The 20731-nt window shown below is 41.4% G+C and overlaps 1 protein-coding gene across 8 annotated transcripts in view; it reads right to left on the minus strand.

Moving 5' to 3' along the window:
• Window positions 1-2137: 2137 nt before the first annotated feature.
• The window catches only part of LOC144683753 (ATP-binding cassette sub-family C member 5-like), a 225188-nt gene continuing 206594 nt past the window's right edge, over window positions 2138-20731 (minus strand). For all 8 annotated transcript variants that reach the window (XM_078547108.1, XM_078547111.1, XM_078547110.1 and 5 more), the window contains 6 exons: window positions 19905-20094; window positions 15182-15341; window positions 14936-15014; window positions 7975-8088; window positions 4061-4225; window positions 2138-2256 (listed from right to left, as the gene is read on the minus strand). In XM_078547108.1, the coding sequence (XP_078403234.1) occupies window positions 2146-2256; window positions 4061-4225; window positions 7975-8088; window positions 14936-15014; window positions 15182-15341; window positions 19905-20094 (819 nt within the window). In that variant the 3' untranslated portion in view covers window positions 2138-2145. The remainder of the gene's footprint in view (window positions 2257-4060; window positions 4226-7974; window positions 8089-14935; window positions 15015-15181; window positions 15342-19904; window positions 20095-20731) is intronic.

Here is a 20731-nt window from a genome sequence, read left to right on the forward strand (position 1 = left end):
AGAACTAGCCTTAAGGTAGAGAAAAAAGGGCATACTTAATAAATGAACTGAAAGTTGATATTTTGCCAGGTTGCATTTTTTATACTACTGATTATTTGACACTGTTGTGATACTCATTAATACATTCTTCCTGTTGTATCAACATTGAGCGACAGAAGTAAATAAACTGCATGCATATACTTACTATACACAAGAAAAGGTCCTAATATTTACACTGAAAAGCTTGCTACAGGCTAGAACAGTTTATATAATTCATTTGACCTTGATCAGTTCATTGCAAATAGTGACCTTTCACCATTAATGGCTGTCTTGTGAATTTCCCTTGAAATTGCAGTAAGAAAGAATCCTAAATATTTAAATTGCTAGTTTATTTTCTCCTAATCTCAGCATAATAAACATTAAACCTTTTTTTGAAATGTTTCCAAATGTGTGACAATAAAGAAAATTCTAGTATTTAATTAGAATGAAATTAGTACTTTTGAAATTTCAGCACTCGTGCTGACAGCCTCAGGATGTGATGTCTTTGAGGTTGTTGACATAATACTCTTGAAAGTTAATATATTTACAAATATAACATCTCAAGATGTTTAACCTTTTTCACAGAAAAAGGTGATAAATTAGAATATTCCTTAAACGGTCAGTTACCCATCCTCCGTTCCTCAAAAACTATTGAGAGACTTGTTCTCGTCCAGTCAACATATGCTATAGCCATGAGAGCCCTGTTTATGCATGTCAAGGCATGGCAGAGACTTCAAGCAACTCTTGATATTGTCACCTGATCAATGATAGAGACCAGGGTTATATTTTCTGAATATTGACAATGAATGTTCAGAAAATCCAATCTTGCATCATGTATTGACGTACTATGTCTTATTAAGCATACTGATATTAATGAATTGTATTGACCTTATCCTCCATAGCTTGTAAATATTGAAACTTCTTAAACAAACACTGATAAAACAAAGCAATCACTACCAGATACCCAATTAGGTTTAATTCCTTTACCAGCTCTATTGTAAAGAGTTCTTATGGCAAAAAACTGTGGTTGCTTTGGAGACTGAAACTTCTAAATTAAGAACATTACCAGAACTTTATTTCCCTTAAAGATTTGTAATTACAGTTGGAACTGTGTTCAGTAGCATATGAAGGTGAAGCAGCTACCTGATTGGCAATTAGTGGCACACCATCTGCTGGTTCTAGTTTCATACAGTCTCAAATTCCACAATGGACCAATTATGGATAAAGGGCTTGAAATGGACCATAAAATGGACAACCTTATAATTTTTTTGTTGAGCTGCACTCATTTTTTGCTTTCATAAGGATGGTGTCTGCTCCAAATAAGAAAATTATGGAATCTAAGTCAAGGATAATGCCAACCCCACAGGAATGCTTCTACCAAGTGAATTCACATCTAATAATGAAGAATGTATTTTTTAAAAAGTGAATTTTATATTCCCCTTATGGAGGCAGTAGATGGGTCCAAAGTGGGCAGTACTGCTGTACGATAGAAAATAGCAGAAGACTTTCTAGTAATGACACAAAATTGTCTTGACAAAAGCATCCCTAGTTCTGGTAAGCCAAAATTATAAGTGGTAAAGTCTTTCAAAGGGAAAGAAAATTAATTTGTGGACTTTTGAAACCATTTTTAGCAAAATGAATTGCTGGGTTGGAAGATGTCCTTGATCTCCAATCTTACATTGGATCTCTCACTTCTGACACTTCGTTTCATAAATGTTTAATTATAATTCATTCCTTTTCATTAACATTCAAAGATTAGCTTTTGGCATGGAGCAGTTTAGATATGCTTTTTTAAAGAAAAAGCCCTACTCTTTAAAATTGCAAAGTACTTAATTTTAAAACAATCCAGTGTATTGAGCAGTGTTGGCACTTAAAGCACTCTTAAGCTAATTACTCCCTGTACATTTCATTTGGAGACATAACCACTGTCAAATTACTTAATGGTTTGTGGTGCCTGTAAGATATAATAAATAAAGTATGCATGAGTGATTTTTCACTTGGAATCACTTTATCCATCTACAAAGCATCCTCAATTTTTTCTCAATTCCTGGTAGAGGAGAGAGGCTGCATTACACGATCAGGCCAGTGACAGTCTGGAGAGTTTCAACTTGCTGCTGCACAAGGAGATTAATTGCTGGATGGTGACGCTATATTCCTGTTTTCCACTGTGCTAAGCATTGCATGGAATCTTGAATTGTCATTGGAGATCAGGACACTGGGACTGTCAAACTCAGCAATCTAATAAAGAAAGTGATTTTAACATTAAAAAGCTTTGTTACTTGATTTCATTTTTTATCATCAGAAATCACTGCTCCTTATAATGCCAAATGACTCCCACCCCACTGTAAGAACTAAAGCAAAAATCCTTTTAATTACAGATGATTCCTCTCTTGAATGCAGTGCTTCATGTTGGGGTACATTTAGACAAATGGTGACAATCTTCCAGCGTCTTAACCATGTGACTTTTCTTCATATGTGAGCCTTGGAGCAAATATTGGTTGGCCATTCAAATGTTAGCAGACTTCTTACATTTTTAAGTCTTTTTGTTCCTTTTACTCTAGATATTTTTGGTTTCTGTATATCAAACTACTGTTGCAGATAAGTCCAGGGTTAGACTGCCCCCCCCCCCATAAAAAAGGGTTGCCAAGCACATTTATTGGCCAGTGAATGAAGACAACCTTAATTATCAGAAACATAACGGCCCCAATTTTGCTGTAATAACAATAGCAAGGCTACCAGTGCTTGCTGTTATTAAACCTGACAGCAAGTTCTGGCATTTACACATGTGCAGGTAAATGCGGAAATCAAGAAGTTGCTGACAAAGATACCCTGCTCTTCCAGAGTCTGGAGAATTCAAGGAGGCTAACCACTGGATGGTGCTGCTCCTATATGCCTGTGAGACTACCTACTCCAGACATATTAAGCAGTTGGACAGGTTCCACATGAAATGCATTCGTAAAATCACGGCATCAAATAGGAGGGCAAAGTGTCCAACAGTGAAGTACTTCCATGTGTGGAATTGAAGCACTCAGAGCCCAGCTCAGATGGAGTGGACACGTATTATGTATGACTGACGATAAAATTCTTAAGGTGGTCACGAATTCACAGATGATAATCTGTGAGGTAGGCCGAGATTAAGGGTCAAGGATTCCTTGAAAATGAACCTCAGGAAATGTGGCATTCCACCATAGACAGGGAGAAAAATGCACAAGAAAGAACTACCTGGAAAAATATCTCAAGTAGTGGCAATGCTTCCTTTGAACAGCAAAGAATACAGGCAATGAAGAAAAGCCAAGCTAGAATGACAGGATAGTACCAAAGGAAAAAAAAAAATCAGACAATTCATCCTTGTCTGGACCATGGAAAGCCATGCAGGTTTTCAGTCAGGCTCCCCAGCCACATTAGATTGCACAACAAATGCCTCCATGCATGCAAGAAATGGCCATCTTTGGTAACGAAAGGAAACCATGACGACTGTGCTAAGCATTGCATAGAAGTTTGAATTGTCATTGGAGAGCGTCATGTGCTGTCAAACTCAGCACTCTAAAATAATATAACATACAATAAATAATATGTTGTTGCAGTCCTCGTCAATAGGCTACTCCAGACATATTAATCAGCATAATTCAGTTGAATTGTAGCTTGGTTTCTCGCTGGAACAAACTACCTGAAGATTACTGGCTCATTTTTGAAACTTTATTGAGTTAAGCTGTGACATGGTTTGTGTGTGTGAGGCTTATTTTAAGCTTTTTGTATTGTGACTGAATTAAAAGGAGCTAACTAAAACTTAAGACTCTTTCATTGTCACGGGTCATCACAGTCACTGCATTCCATCTTCATAACCAATGTTCAGCTATGCACTTTCAAGAAGGATCATTTTTAATCAGTGGAGGAACCTTGTGTGTGTGTTCTGCCTGTCTTTACCCCCAGCAAAACTGGGGTCAATAGTAGTAGAAAACAGAATTTCAAAATAAATTAGCTTTCAGTCCTCAACAACTAATCCAGTTGCAAATGTTAACTCTGACCAGCAAAAATATTTTACCTCGCCTTGGTCCAGTACCATGATCCTGTCACAGTTCAGCACTGTGTGAAGACGATGAGCTACAATCAGCATTGTACAATCAGAAAAAGCCTCCTGAATGGTCTTGTGAATCAGCATGTCAGTATCTGTATCGATGGCAGCTGTGGCTTCATCCAGCAATAAAATCTACATTGAAAGAATATGTTTCAAAGTTACAGCACTGAACTGGAAGGTACCACTTGGCAGAATGCAAAACATATGATTATATGAAAACAAAGGGCATACAACTTATAACTCACTATGATCCCAACCTGAATATCTGCCCTCAATATCAGTCTGGCAATTTCCTGGGGGGGAGCCAAAAATGAATAACATTCTAGGGAACTTTTGGAAGCTCAAATTCCTCCCTGACACCCTCCTACATTAGATCGCACAACAGATGACCCTCTCCCCTCAACCAAAGAACAAGGAGGCCATGGTGACTGGGAGGCACATCCCCCATAACTACCTACCTCCTACGTGTGTTTATGTGAACCACACTCAACTTCATCATCCTGCTCACTTCACATTGTAACAAATCTGTGCTAACTGCATGAGCTGGTAATGTGTTTCATAGGTTGAAGACTCTGTGAAAAGATGCATTTCCTGGCACCTAACACAGTTCTGTGCTTATGTAACTTATACACGTCTCCTAATTCATCCTTTGTAACTTAAATAGCCAGTTCACAGAAACTAAATCTAATCCTTTCATTATCTTAAATACATCAATTATATTTGCTCGAAGTCATCACTTTTCTGGAGTAAAAAACCTAAGCTCTCCAAGCTTATCATAGTGGCTAGAAGTCTTTAAACTTAAGTATCAATCTAGTGCCTCTCGCTGAACCTTTTTCAGGGCTTCTACATTATCTAACATGTGAGGGGACCAAAATAGTACATGTGGTTCTAAATTAAGTCTAAAAAGATAGTATAGTATGTTTTGTTTTTAATTGACCTGTCCTAGCAATAAATCCCAACACTCTATTTGCTTTGGCAGTAGCCTTATTGCATTGGTCTTGGACCTTCAGAGATTCGTGTACTATTGATATGCGGGTCTTTCTCCTGCACAACAGTCTTCAGCATTCAACCCTGTATGGTGTACACATACTTCACCCAAGTGCATAACACTATATATCCATTTGTGACAAGTCATTATGCCCCCCTGACTCCTAACATTGTTTAAAAAGACCTTTTACTAATACAGCTATCCATTACTTCTCCTTCAATGTTCTTTAGACAAAATTGTACATTGCCTTTAGCTGAGAATGACATCGATCCCTGTTTTCCCCGGGGAATTTATTAAAGTTTGTAAAAATATTTCTGGTTAAATCTGATTTGCTTTGTAAATTTTGGCTTAATTTTAACTCTGGGGAGATAAATGGGACTGAATCATCCGAGGAATGGCAATCACCATCAGATTGCCACTCTAATTCTTTCTTCTTACCTTACACCAGAGCTCCACATTTCTCACCCAGACATCCGAGCCAGGCCTCTTCAAAACTGAGGAGCACACATGTTCTGGGATTCCTTCCTCATACTGCAGGAGCATTGGGGTAAGCCAAGCCATGCCCCCTTTTTACAGCACTAGCTGCCATATTCCGGTAAGTCTAAAGGTCCCAAAGCCACTTTGAGAAACTATGGAGAGAAGCTAAGTGTGTAAGGTAAGTGGGTTTGGGGTTAGGGTGGCAGGTGGGTGGTTGAGGGAGTAGGGTGGGAGGTGAGTGGGTGAGGGTGTTGGGTGGCAGGTAAGTGGGTAAGAGAGTAGGCTAGGTTGGGGGCAGGTCGGGGGGTAGTCCGGTGGTCAGGGGATTGGTAGTTGGGGGCCCACAGGGGAGTCAAGGGGTCAGTAGTACAGTTACCCAGGAATTACAACTGGTTTTAATCCTTCTAACGTTTCCTGGGTAACTATTTTAGTAAATGAGTCAGAACCGTCCAAAGTCTCTGACTTTACTCCGAGTTTCAGATTGTTCCAGATGCAGGGGAATTGCCTTTCGGAAGTCCAACTTCCTGAGCAATTCCCGCGAAGTCAATGCGTCGGGTCTTCCGAGGGGTCCCCCAGCACATCTTGGGGGGGGGGTGGTACCTCTGAGGTACGACCATCTAAAGATTGGAAGTTCTGGGCCAGAGTTTCCTTTTGGATAGGGGTGATTTTGATGACATTACACTTTGCTTTCATCGTGTCTAATTGGATAGCCTAATTAATTAGATTCAAATTGCATCTTTGCAAATCCAGCTCTCTTAAAATCTGGAACTAGCATTAAATTTTCAGCAGCTTTAGTCAGTTTAATCAAGTTAAATCTAATAATTTTGTGGGAACTGTTGCCCAGATATTCCCACACATGGAGATTGAATACCACATAAGGATTACAATCAACAATTAGATGTAGTACCTCATTCCCCCTAGTTTCCTTATTGACATGTTCATACCTGTGAAGCTCTTGGTTTCTTGGGTGGTCAGTTTAGAAAGCAGTGTTATAAAAATAATGGCATACCTTAGGAAGAAAGGGATCCACCACCATTTTATTTGTGCAATCTACAAACTTCACTGTTTCATACAGCATCTTTACATTCTCCAAAAAATATAATTACAATAGAAAGCAAATTTCTTCATAAAAAGTTTTTTGCCATCACCAAATGGCTGTATTCAGAGAGGATTGCTGTCTCTACATACAACACTCCAATTTACTTGGCTTGGCATACATTACCTTTTGATTATGAGTTATTCTGGATGGAGTGACATCAAATACAATATTTGTTTTTTGAACGACAGCAAGACCATACTTTTTCCATAGTTCAACCCCACCCAAATGCTTTTTACCATTAATCAAAATAATTTCTCTCTCCAGAAATGTGTTTGTCTTTTTAACCCATCCATAGAGCTTGCCGTGGTTCCTGCCAAGCCCCCTGCCCCAACTAAAGAGTCGGAGAGAGCCCACCCACAATCCCAATGGCTGTCCCACAGTAATTTAACACTGGGAGCAGCATTAATTACTTTAAGGCAAGACTTCCACCCCTTTCTTGGTAGGGAAGTCCCGCCTTAGAGAGCTGCACTACCAATCGGATGGCTGGCAACTCTGTAGTCCCAGCAGCACCAGCTGGGAGTAGTGGCTGCTGCTGAGACCACAGGCAGTCCTACCACAACAAGGAGCCCAGGTTAATCCAGGGTCAGGGGTCTCAGGAAGGGAGCTGAGGGGCTGGGTTCAAGAGGTCAGGAGGAGGGTTAAAAGGGGGAAATGACCTGGGGGTTGGGGGGCTGCCACTAATGGGAGCAAGGGATCCGCAAAGGATGTCTCTCCCCCATGCTTGTCAAATACCAGCTCATGTAGCTAAAGTTGCTGGGCTTACCGCTTGGCATGGGAGGGGAGAGGGATTAGGCCCTTAAGTGGCCATTGATTAGCCACTTAAAAGTTTCAATAGGTCCAAAGGTGAGCGAGCTGCCTGATGCTTCTTCTACCCTCTAAAATTTCAGGCAGGTCGGGGGCAGGCAGGTGGACAGCAAGAAGGCCACCCACTGGATATAATGTGAACTCCACATTCAAACCATAGGCATGGAACATAAAATCCAGCCCATACTGTCTGCTGTAACAGAATTCCTATAATTTATATCACAATTCTACTAGCATTACTTCTAATGTGGACATCTTAAATGTAACATTATTTAAACCCTTCAGAAGCCTCATGTTCTTGAAGAAGTGAAGTAACGAAAATTAAGAAAGTTACTTATTTAAATTCCTGATACAGAATCACTTTGTACTTTAGCACCTGAAATATCTCAACAAAAACTTTGGATTTCAAGCCCATATCTTGTGAACACTTCAAAATGATTGGCCATTCTTCACTTTGGTCAATACTGGTTTCCAGCTGTGAAAGGTGCTAAAGATTCCCTTTGAAATTATTACCTTGCTGTGTTGAAGCAGGGCCCGGGCTACACACAATAGCTGCCTCTCTCCCACAGAAAAGTTCTCTCCATTTTCCATGACTTCAAAGTCAAGTTTCCCATTCAGTTGTGTTATCTGTGAATCCATGCATCCAAAAATATGATGTATTAGTAATAACTCCAGATTTTCTTTCAAAAAATATAAGCCTATTTTCATTCTTACCACAAATATTTTGGTAACATTTTGCTTTCATCAGTTTAAAGTTGTTAATTCTGAAGTTGGGTACACAGGATAGATGCAAAGCAAAGCTTTTTCTCCTCTGTGCAATAATGTGCCTTATCCTGAAAAATTGTTAAGGATAATCAGGTGGCAATTGCAGTTCTGACCTTATCCTGACTGCAAACTGAACTTAACACAAAGGGAGCTATATTGGATAGCACAAAGCACTGAGGGTAGAAAGGACACAGAATGTACCCTGGGTGGGGGGGCTTCCAAGTCCATCATCTCGGTAGCTCGAATCCTGAAGGACCTAACTGACATACTGGTCTGCGGCAGATGGTGAACCAATAAAAAGGGAAAAAAAACCTACTTGACCTCATCCTCACCAATCTACCTGTCACAGATGTATCTGTCCATGACAGTATTGGTAGGAGTGACCACCGCACAGTCCTTATTGATTAAATACCATCTTCTTCCTCCGTCATGTTGTGTGGCACTAACACCAATCAACATCAAATAGATGCCAAGCGGATCTGATAGCTCAATACTGGGCATCCATGAGGTACTATGGGCCATCAGCACCAGCAGAATTATATTTCACCACAATTTGTAACCTCATTGCTTCACTTTGCCATTACCATCAAGCCAGGGGATCAACTATAGTTCAATGAAGAGTGCAGGACAGCATGACAGGAGGAGAACCAGGCATACCTAAATATGAGGAGCCAAGTTGATGAAGCTACAATACAGGACAACATGTATGCCAAACAACAGGACAGGCAAAGCTAAACAATCCCAGAGCCAATGACTCAGATCAAGGTTTTCAATCCTACCACATCCAGTCATGCATGGTGGATAGTTAAACAATTAACTGCTGGCAGGTGCCTCCATAAACATTCCCATCTCATCAGTGCAAAGTTACAAGGTTGAAGCATTTGCAACCATCTTCAGCCAGAAGTGCCAAGTGATGATCCATTTTGGCCTCCTCCTGAGTTCCCGGCCAATTTGATTCTCTCCATGTGATATCAAGCAGCTGCAGAAGGCACTGGATACAGCAAAGCTATGGGTCCCTACAACATCCAGGCAGTAGTACCGAAGGCTTGTGCTCTAGAACTAGCTGGGCCTCGAGCCAAGGTTTTCCAGTTTAGCTACAAACTGGCATCAACCTGACAATGTGGAAAGTGCCCAGGTATGTCCAGTCAACAAAAAGCAGGACAAATCCAATCTGGCCAATACCACCCCATCAGTCATCTCTAAATCGTTAGCAAAATAATGGAAGAGGTCGTTGACAGTGCTATCAAGTGACGCTTACTCAGCAATAACCTGCTCACTGATGCTGTTTGGTTCTGCCAGGACCACTTGGCCAGAGACCTCACGGCAGTCTTGGTCCAATATGGAAAAAAGTGGAATTCAAGAGGTGAGACGATAGTGACTGTCCTTAACATCAAGGCAACATTTAACTCAATTGGAATTATGGGAGAGGGGGAGCGGTGGAATTCTCCACTGGTTGGAGTCATACCTAGCACAAAAGGAAGATTATTGTGATTGTGAAGGTCAATCATCTCAGCCCCAGGAAATCACTGCAGGAGCTCCTCAGGCTAGTCTCCTAGGCTCAACCATCTTCAGCTGCTTCATCAATGACCTTCCCATTAACACAAGGTCGAAAGTGTAGATGTTTGCTGATCATTGCAGTGTTCAGTACCCATCACAACTTTGGGTGACCAAGCATCACAGTTTGGCGGGTCAGTCCCAGTTTTCACTGAACGCCCCAGTGTCCCAATAGTTATCTCCAAATTTCTCAAATATCCAAGTTTTCAGCTCCACTGAGGCCCCTCCCCTTTAACTCGCCCCTCACATTCAATTTACTGTCTGCAAAAAAAAATCCCTCGTGCTACGCTGCGGTGCACCCTGGGAATCGGGGCTAGCTCCACTCTGGATTCTTCAGCAACTTAGCAATGGCTGCCATCATTGTTGTGCAGCCAGGAAGAATAGGATCTCAGTCCAACCTGATAAAAGCAAAATGCTGTGGATGCTAGAAATCTGAAATAAAAACAAAAATGCCGCAAAAACTCAGCAGGCCTGGCAGCATCTGTGGAGAGAGAAACAGAGTTAACGCTTCGAGTCCGTATGACTCTTCTTCAGAGCAAAGTTATCACTACTTCTTTGGCATCGACGGCTCCATTACTGATGATGCCTTTTAAACACCTTGTGGCACCCAGCCGTTTGCATGACTCACCTGACGTCACAGCAGGCGCTGCTCAATCCAACCTGCTGCCGGTGCTCCTTAACCGCTTTGCTCCGCCCCTCAACCCTCCTCTTTAACAATCCCATCCGCTCCTGCTCCAGAAGTCACCTTGCCAAGGGGCCACCCATTTGGCTGTGAGGAGCTATTAGTCATTTTGCAGGTTAGGACGATCGTGTCCCACCAGTCTGGTTGGCCTCCAGAGCAGTATGTTCAAAGTAGACAACTCAATTGCACAATTAATCTTCTATTAAACTTTGGAATTGTTTGATTGATTAAGCAAATTATCAGTAAAGACAGACCAGGGGGGCACAAATTGTAACCCAAGTATCTAATACTCAAAATGCACCTACTACCAGGTACAAATGCATACATTTGTAGGTAATGATAGGTATTCAATGATAATCGATAAATGCTTGTAAATGCAATCCTCCTGCTGCATGTTGACACAATTTGCTCATGTATTCAACTGTAACTAATGGACTGGATTGCTGACAACGCTGTTCCGAGTTATTCCTTCATAATTACTGTAGTTTCATGGAATATTGTTTACACACGAGTAGAGTAGCATGCCATACATAAAATTACAGCAGATTGAAGCAGTATTGAAATGGTTTCTCAAAGGCTTGAAGTGTGTTCCAGCAGAAGAGATATCAGGTTAAAATTAAATTGATTGGGCACTTCTCAGTGACTCAAGGTCTACAAAATAGGGTTTCCAATTCTGACTGGATATATTCCAGGGATGACCCTCCTACCTTCAACTGTCCCTTCCCTAGACTCCCGCCATTGGTCACCCAACATGTCAATCATCATGGGGCTTTGCGTTCCCAAGACTTTTCAATGTCCCAGTTTTGACTTTTGAAAATCTGATCACCCTGTCACAACTCCTCAGATACTGAAATAGTCTTTCATTCACAAGGTCAAAAAGCAATGGGAGCAGGCATTACCATTGCTAAATCCCCCACCATCAAACATTCTGAGTTTACTATTGACTAGAAACTTAACTGGACAAGATATTTAAATACTGTAGCTACAGAGCAGATCAGAGGCTTGGAATTCTGTGGTAACTCATCTCTTGAGTGTCCTTAGCCTGTCCACCATCAACAAGGCACAAGTCAGCGGTGTGATGGAATACTCTCCACTTGCCTGTGTTACAATCCCCATGGGGATGCATAAACCAAAAGAACCACATTTATTGAATAACCTCCAATTGAAAAAAAGTTACCAAACAAGATTTCACTTTTTGCAACTTTTATTTAACATGAATCAGAATTGATATAAATTAAATCTAAATTAACAGGCATATCATGGTCTGTACGAACTATAAATTACAGATGGAATAGCAGATACAACAAGGCCTGAATTTTTCCTGTGTTGGCTATGCTCGGTGGGAGCAGTTGCGGAGCCGCCTGCCGCCTGCGATCGGCTCTGCACCGCCATTTTACGTGGGTGGGCCAATTAAGGCCCGCCCAGTATAATGCGCAAGCAGTATTGCTCAGCACTACTTGTGCAGTTGGGGGGAGGAGGGAGAGTTGGGGCCAGCACTCTTTCGTGCATGCGTGTGAAAGAATGCTTCAATCTCCCTGAGGCACGGAGCTGCCTCAGGGAGATTGAAGTGGTTTTAAAAAAAATTTTTTTACAGACATTAAAAATTTAATGAGACATGTCCCCTCATGTGACTGTGTCACATGAGATGGGACATGTTTTTATTTTTTATATTAACTTTTTACTTAAGTGGTAAAAGCTTTAGGAAACCTTACCCCGCTTATGGATGAGGTTTCCTAAAAAACGTTAAGGCTGCTTGGCCTTTTTGCCTGCCAACCGTAAGGTTGGACGGACAGCATTAACAATTACATTAATTACTTTGTTAATGGCCTTAATAGGCTTATCAATTATCGGTGGGCGCGCAGCCGACTCTGGTCCGCACCCGCCGATCAAAACATCGCAAGATGACGTCGGAACACATGCCTGATGGCATCGTGCATCATTTTACGCGCCAGCGTGTCGGGCCCGCCCCTGCACACTGACTGAAAAATCCTGGCCCAAAGATAGATCTGACAGGTCTTACAGATAATCCACTCCGCCTATATGGCCCCAATTTCAGCCACAGAATTCTTCTAAGCTCGGATCTTTCTTGGGCAGAATTCCAGTCTCTTTCCTTCCACAGGAAGCAGTGTCCACGTAAACAGGGTTTCACCCTGTATCTTCTACACAATGGCACACTTCTTTCTGGAGCCTCCTCAATTCTCAGCTCACATCAGTCATAGTGGTGTGAACTGTCTTTAATTTCACACAGTCTGGCTGATTCTGGACATTCAATCATTCGGCATTGAAAGAAACAGCAATAGCAGTCCTAAACATGCTTTCTGGCTGCTCAGGAATCCTGTTCTCCAACTAGGCTTGCAGACCACCTCCTCTGTCCAGCTGTTCCCTTTCCTCTTTTCTGTCTGCCATATGCCTTCCATACTTTAACTTCCTTCCTGTTGGTACTGCTTCCAGGTCAAGGGTCACCAGGTCACATGGGCCAGAATTTATTATCCATAAATGATAATTGATTCCTTTTTTAAGTGATACAAAACTCTTTAACGCCCTTTTCAAACATTTTTAAAAACAATTACAGATTCTCCAAACATTTTAAAGTAATTACAATTTTTTTTACTGTTACTGTTCTGTATCAGAGGCTGTCACATTGGATGAATGCATCTCCAACAATACTTAAGAAGCTCATCTAGTATGAAGCAGCCCACTTGATTGCCACCCTATCCATCACTTAAGTATTCACTCCCATCATCACCTGGGCACAGTGGCAGCAGTGTGTACCACGTACAAGATGCACTGCAGCAACTTGCAAATTTGCAACCTCCCACCTAGAAGAATGAGGGCAGCAGACATGTGGTAATACCATCACCTGTAGGTTCCCCTCCAAGTCTCACAGCATCCTGTCTTGGAACAATATTGCTTCAGCTGTGTAAGGCGAAGAGAGGACATCAGCTGGAGTGTGGAGCTCCAAAATGGCTCAGCTGATGTCAGCAGTGATGCCATGATCTTCCTGCTTTGTATACTTCTAGCTAGTGTCTTCACCAATATGGCGCCCAGTGTGATTCACGGTAGAAGTGTGTGTGCATGTAGTGGACAAAATATTTTGGTCACAAATAGCACCCATAGTGCCAAATAATTGCCACTACCAAACTCAATTTCATGCCAAGGTGCTGTACTGAAGCATGTGTCTAGTGAATTTGTATGGAACTAAATTTATGCCACTTGTGTGGAATAAAACTCACCGATCAGTAGCAGTGTATATTCTATAATTTGTTTTCAGTTGCACCTAAGATTTAAAGATTGGAGGTGCCAACGCACAGAATAACACAGTATGTCATTGTGTGAAGACATTCAAAGCCTTCATTTAGTTATGTCAGAGAATAACAAATAACTCTCAAATCATTGCTTTTTTGGCTCCAGACCAAGCATGTGGTTCAGACTTATTTCTGACGATGGAATCTTTGTACAATAGATGTGATCTTATTGCAATTTTCAGTGACCTAATCTCATTACTGTACTGTTCTCACAAATTCTTAGGAATGTAACAACCTGTACAAGAAAATGGAAAGTACCACACTGCTGAAGCAAGATGTGCTCTTCTGGAGCTGGGAATGCTACAGAAGTGTGCATCCTGCTGCAGTAAGGGAACCCAGCCAAACAATGGAATTCAACTGGGAAACCTAACTAATCAATGAATAAAGTGAGAATGCCTGCTGCTTGAATGAATAAACCAGGCTTATCAAGGAAGTTCACCAAATTTTAAAACTTGTATTTCTACAGGAGTTAAATCACAACAGTGACAATCACAGAGCAGGGTCATCCAAGTCTCTTGTCTACATAACCTACAAAAAATATTCCTTCAAATGTCTCAACTGCTAATTTGCTCCAGTGATACAAATAACTTGCCACAAAGTATTATATGATGAGATTTAGCATAAACAACTTGTCACTGTCATTAAAGTTATCCTGACAGTCTCAATATAGAGCAATGCTCCCTCTAATTTACGTTTGCTGTGCATGGCCTGCTAGTTGCACTGCAAGGACCTTTTAAGCTTGACATGCAGCTGCACATGCGTGTATCTTAAAGGGAATGGTGGTTCTACACAGCCTGTTTGTTCCCATTCCTGATTGCTATGTGACAGCACAGCCACACAGTTGAGAGGGAATATTGCTATAGAGTCTTCAAAAAAAATACACCTCTTTGAAGCACTTTGGGAAATTTTCCTATACTAAAAGGTGCTTTACAAATACAGGTACTTGTTTAATAAATTGTATTTCTTGGTTCTAATGATTTGTAATATGTTGTGTGTGTTGTTTTGTGTCTGTGATGTGACATGGCAGTTTTCTGATGACACAAAGTTATGAGTTATGCCATCAGAGGCAATACTATGGCCTCTTAAATACTATAGACAAATAACATCTATAAGGTACATGCGATGCAAACAAGATATTACTTGTCACTCATATTTAATCAGTACTTACACTTTCTTTGATGTGAGCTCTTCCTAATGCATCCCAAATTTGAGAATCAGTGTACTGATTGTAGGGGTCAAGGTTTGACCTGAAAATAAACATAGAAACATAAAAATCTCCATAATATGCATTCATGGTTACTAGAGTTGTGATGCTACTCCTAGGATCTAGACTTCAGCTATATAAAGACTAATCTACACATCCCTACATCTTGTGCCAAGATTGGCAGTATCCTTAGTTAAATCAGATACATACCTGACTGTCCCAACAAAGAGCACAGGTTCCTGTGGAATAATGGATAGCTTCTTTCGTAGATCATCTAATCCAATGTCGCTAATCTTCACACCGTCTAAGGTAATAGAACCACTGCAAATTTCGACTAGTCTGAACAGCGTCACTCCCAGGGATGATTTCCCTGTGTATAAAACATGATACACAAAGTAAATTGATACTTAGTTAGTATTCATCTTCTTCCTTCAAGTTGCTTTCCATTCATAAAATGATTCAACCACCAATCTACTCCATTTAAAAGGGGGATAGAGTAATATCTGCAGTGGGAGGTCCGAGGACAACAATTTTCTCCTTTCTACACATATGGTAAAATGATTTTCCATTGGATAGTACTTCATATAGAAATGTAACAAAAAGGTCTAACACTTACATTCTTGACTGAACAACAGACAGCCCTGGTTCTCGATGTCATGACTGGTTGGGAATCATGTTGAGAAGCAGTGGAGCTATTTCCCCAAATGGTTCCGTTATTAAAGGTACTTTTTAAACCATTGAGAAAGTTTCTTAAAACTTTTCAATGGCATCACAACAATAAAGTTCTCATTAGTGTCATACACACCACAAGTTTGTTCTTCTATACTAATTGCTAATGATAAGTGTCAAGAATGTAAGAGCAAAACTGCATATTTAATAACAATGACAATGGTGGAGAAATTTAGTGTATCAATATTTCAAACTAAACATGCTTACACAATAGTAGGAACTTAAAATAAGTGCTAACTACAAGATTAAATTGCAGTTAAAATCTGTAATCAGAATTATTAAATGCAAGTTGTGCGAATCTGGAGAAGTAAATGGTCCTTTATTTCAACACAGTAATTAACAATTCAATATCCCAACCCTAGATGAACTGTCAGAGTGATGTTGCTTGCAGCTCCTCTACTCCTACTTTTCTTAATTCAAAATTGCTTAATTCAAAGATTACAACCAAGAAGGACAAAGTTAACCTTTGTGCACTAAATTTACACGTTATGTTATTTGCATTGCTTTATTCAAATAATTGATTAATTCAGGTTTTTAAACACAAAAAAAACTTTGAATTAACAAGTGTAGACTGGGTTAAATGATGTCATGAGCTGTCATGAGATGATATAAGCAGCATGACTGAGATCCATTACATTATCAGTAGATCAGTAACATAAATTTCACATTGCAATACTTCATAAATATGAAATACATATGTAATGAGTATCATAGGCAAAGTGTCAGGAAGAGATATTAATGTATATAATGGCCAGAATTTTTAGCTCAGCAGGTGGGTGCGTGCCTGACCCAGCCGAGCGTAAAATGACGTACGGTGACATCAGGCGAGCGTCCTGACATCATCGTGCAGTCCTGCACTTTTTCGTTCAGCGGGCACCTGCCGATAATTAAAAGGCCTATTAAGGCCATTAAAAAATCATTAAATTCAAATTTACGCTGCCTGTCCAACCTTACAAATGGCGGGCAGGCGAAAATGCCAAGCAGCCTTTGCACTTTTTAGGAAACCTCATCCACGGGCGGGATGAGGTTTCCTAAAGCAAATAAAAATAAAATAAAAATTTCACACTTGAATTAAAAACATGCCCCTTCTCATGAGACAGAGTCACATGAGGGGACATGTTTTATGACATTTTTATTTTCTTCATTAGTTTTTTTAAACAGCGCTTCATCTCCCTGAGGCATGGAGCTGCCTCAGGGAGATTGAAACACTCTCTCGCGCACATGTGTGAAGTTCGCGCTAGGCCCGCTTGCCCTCCTCACCCCGCCCACACAGGCAGCACTTAGCACTGCCGCTAATGTTCCATGGGCCTAATTGGCCCACCAGCGTAAAATCACGGTGTGATGCCCGCCCTGCCGAGCCCGCTGCCAAGGGCACAATTCTGCCCAATGTTATTGGAAATTTTTTTTTTAAATAGAGGTTTAGTCTGTGTGTGCGTGTGTGTGTGTGAATTGGATTAAAACCAGCTAGTCTGTGTGCTTTGATGTATAGTACTTTTGATATGTAAACAGTAAGGTAGAACGTATGTTTGCATTTTGTTGAATAGAGCATTCAAGAGTGGGAGTGAAATCTTGCACCTAGCTGGGAGACACCAAGCAATGTTTATATTACTAATAGGGCTGTATCTTCCAGTCGGAAAGCAGGGGCAAGGCCCGCTTGCTGACGCGTAAAACAATGCAGGATGACGTCGGGCCTGCGTCCCAATGTCACAGCGCATCATTCAGACTTTCAGTCTGGAGGGCGTGCACCTGAGTTGGCTGCGCGCCGGCCGACCTGTCAACGGCCTTTCAGGCCATTAACAAAGTAGTTGAAGTCATTAATGGACCTGTCCGTCCAACCTTAAGGTTCGCAGGCAGGCAGGGAGCCCTGGCAGGCTTCTGAAAAAGCATGAAACCTCATCCACGGGTGGGATTAGGTTCCATGAGGATTTAAAAATCTCTCAATATTTTAAAATAAAAGTTATGGGGCAGAATTTTCCCCCCCTTGGTTGGGGGGAAGTTCAGGAGCGGGCATGCCTCCAATCGGCGCCCCCAATCAGGGGCGCGCTGACATTTACGTGGGCGGGCCAATTGAGGCCCACCCAGCGTGACGTCTGCCAGGAAGTGCTATGCTCGCCCTGTGCGGGCGGGAGGGGAGGATTCCCTAAGCATGCGCACGAAAGAGCGCACTCATCCCCCTGAGGCTAAGTGTTACCTCAGGGAGATCAGCACGAAATTCAAAAATGTTAAATATAGAAAAGTAAAATTTCCCTGACATGTCCCCTCATGTGACGCTGTCACATGAGTTGGGACATGTCCATCACTTTTAATTAAACTTTTATTAAATTTTTAAAAACCTACATGAAACCTCATCCCGCCCGTGAATGAGGTTTCATGCTTTTTCTGAAGCCCGCCAAGGCTCCCGGCCTGCCCGGCAACCTTAAGGTTGGATGGGCAGGTCCTTTAACGAGTTCAATTACTTTTTAAATGGCCTCAATTGGCCGCTGACAGATTGGCGGGCGCACAGCTGATTCAGCTCCACCCCCATCGACCTGAAAATTGAAATGACGCGTGGTGATGTTGGGAGTTCCATCCAACGTCATCTCGCGTCATCTTACGTGTCGGCGAGCAGGCCCCGCCCCCGCACGCCGACCTCAATATCCTGCCCATGGACATGTCCCAGCTCATGTGACAGTGTCACATGAGGGGACATGGCAGGGAAAATTCTTTCCTCAGCTTTATTTAAAGTTTAAAATGTGAGCCGATCTCCCTGAGGCAGCACTTTGTCTCAGAGATCTGTGTGCTCTTCCGTGCACATGCGCGAAAGAGCGCACTCCCAGCTGAGGGTATCCGCCCCCCCGCCCGCACTGGGAGCGCATAGCGCTTCCTGGCAGACGTCATACTGGGCGGGCCTTAACTGGCCCGCCCACATACAATGACGGCGCTGATTGGAAGCCCGTGGCTGCTCCTGCACTTCCCCCTCCTACGGGTGGGAAAATATTGCCCATAAAATTCGTACTATGAAAGGGACTCAAAGGGCCTGGTGATACAATGAAAATTTACATTCAAAGGGGAAGGCTGGGTATAACAGAAAGGAGTTTGTGTGCGTAGGTCAGAGGCATGTAAGATCTAAGCCTGTGAGCCTACCACTGCGTCTGCGAAGGAACAAATTGAAAGGAACCTCATTTTGAATTTGTAAGGTGAAAAATGCTTTGCCTGGTGTCTGTTTAAGTCTATTGGTTCTTGTTGCCTTAGTAGAGATTAATTTGGGAATTTGTTAAAAGTTATGATAGTAGTAATTTATAGGCATGTGTAGGTGTTTAATTTGTTGTAAATTAATACACGTTTATTTAGTTTGATATTAAAACCTCTCGAGAACTGGTGGTATTATTCCTGAATTTAGAGCTGCAACTCAAACATACCAAACATCTTTGGCAATCTCTTCTTTGCTTCCACCTATCACTGGCCCTCTATCCAGCTCTACCTGTCCCACCCCCCTCAACTAGCTTGTATTTCACCTCATTTCTATATTTCCTCAGTTCTGATGAAGAGTCATACGGACTCAAAACGTTAACTGTATTCCTCTCCGCAGATGCTGTCAGACCTGCTGAGTTTTTCCAGCTATTTTTATTTGTGTTTCAGATTTCCAGCATCCGCAGTATTTTGCTTTTATCTTATTATACCAATTGAAAATATAGGTTACGACAGATGTTTAAAGTTTCCCTCTGGGATTTTAAATAACTCAGTCTTTACAAACTGCTGTGTCATGACTACTCTTTTTCTTTTCTACCTTTGTGTTGTGTGTGACTTCCTACTCAGGGGATTAATAATTTGGGCAGAATTCCAATTTTAAACAGTAAGAATGGGATCTCTGGGCCTAACAATCATTAAATAAATATTTGTCAGCACTCTAAGCCTCTGCTTTCATGTTGGAAACAGACTATTTTCTTGGTAACATTAAGACACTTTACTTTTGATAATTTAATCAGGGATACAATCTTGATATTCGGTGGGATTTTCCGCACCTGCCAGCCGCCGCGTTCTTCCAGTGCCACCGCAAGTCAATGGCTGGGGCGCCACCTCGCCCGCGGCGGGCCCCGCCCTTGATGGGGCCGGAAAATCCCGGCCATTATTTCATATAAATAACATTTGAAAACGCTTGGCAATTTAAGCAATTTCAATATTTTTCAAAATAATTCATAACTACTAGAAAACAGAACATATATACCTGATCCTGTTCTTCCTACAATTCCAATCTTTTCCCGTGGTTTGATGGTAAATGTAACTTTCTTAAGCACAAGTGGTAAGTTATCACGGTAACACATTTCCACTTCATCAAACTGAATTTGTCCTTCCTGAGGCCAATCGGGGGGAGGTGCTGTTTCTGGAATATGTGATGGTGCTTCAGATTCTAAATTCTGAATGTGATACAGAATATAAAAGATAATAGTAAATTGTAACAGTAACATGGCAGTGAAATGGTAAAGAGCTTTGCTCACAAAAGATAGTTGGGACAGCTGTCTTAAGTAGAATATTGTCTTTCTTAAGGTGTAGATTCTTTACCATGGTATCATGAATTAGGAGGGGCTATATTACTGTGCAAAGTTACCTCTGATCAGCAGTTTATGGGTTCAAATCAGGAAACAAGATAAGACAAGGTAATTGACCTTAAACGTAACTCTGTTTTTCTCTCCACTGATGCTGCCTGACCTGTTAAGTATTTCTAGTGTTTTCTGCTTTTATTTAAGACAAGGAGGCACTGCACAATCATATAATATAAATTCTCTATCAAGATTATGTCACACTTCAGTAGAAAATAATTCCATGTTGAGTTCGTCAATTGATGAACCACTTCTTACAGACGTCTGAGTGGGTGTAGATTATCGTGTGTGGAAGAAAACCCTAAATTAGTTCATGTGGTAGGTAAAATACATAGTAAGTGTGGTTATGATTTGACAACTGTCAAATACTATTAAGGGATAAACAGTCTAACAGGCAAACAGCGTCGAAATGAACAATGGTTAAAGGACCCTATTAGTATTAGACCAAGGGCCG

This window comes from Cetorhinus maximus, chromosome 8 (genome assembly GCF_964194155.1).
Source record: "Cetorhinus maximus chromosome 8, sCetMax3.hap1.1, whole genome shotgun sequence".
Lineage (NCBI taxonomy): Eukaryota > Metazoa > Chordata > Chondrichthyes > Lamniformes > Cetorhinidae > Cetorhinus > Cetorhinus maximus.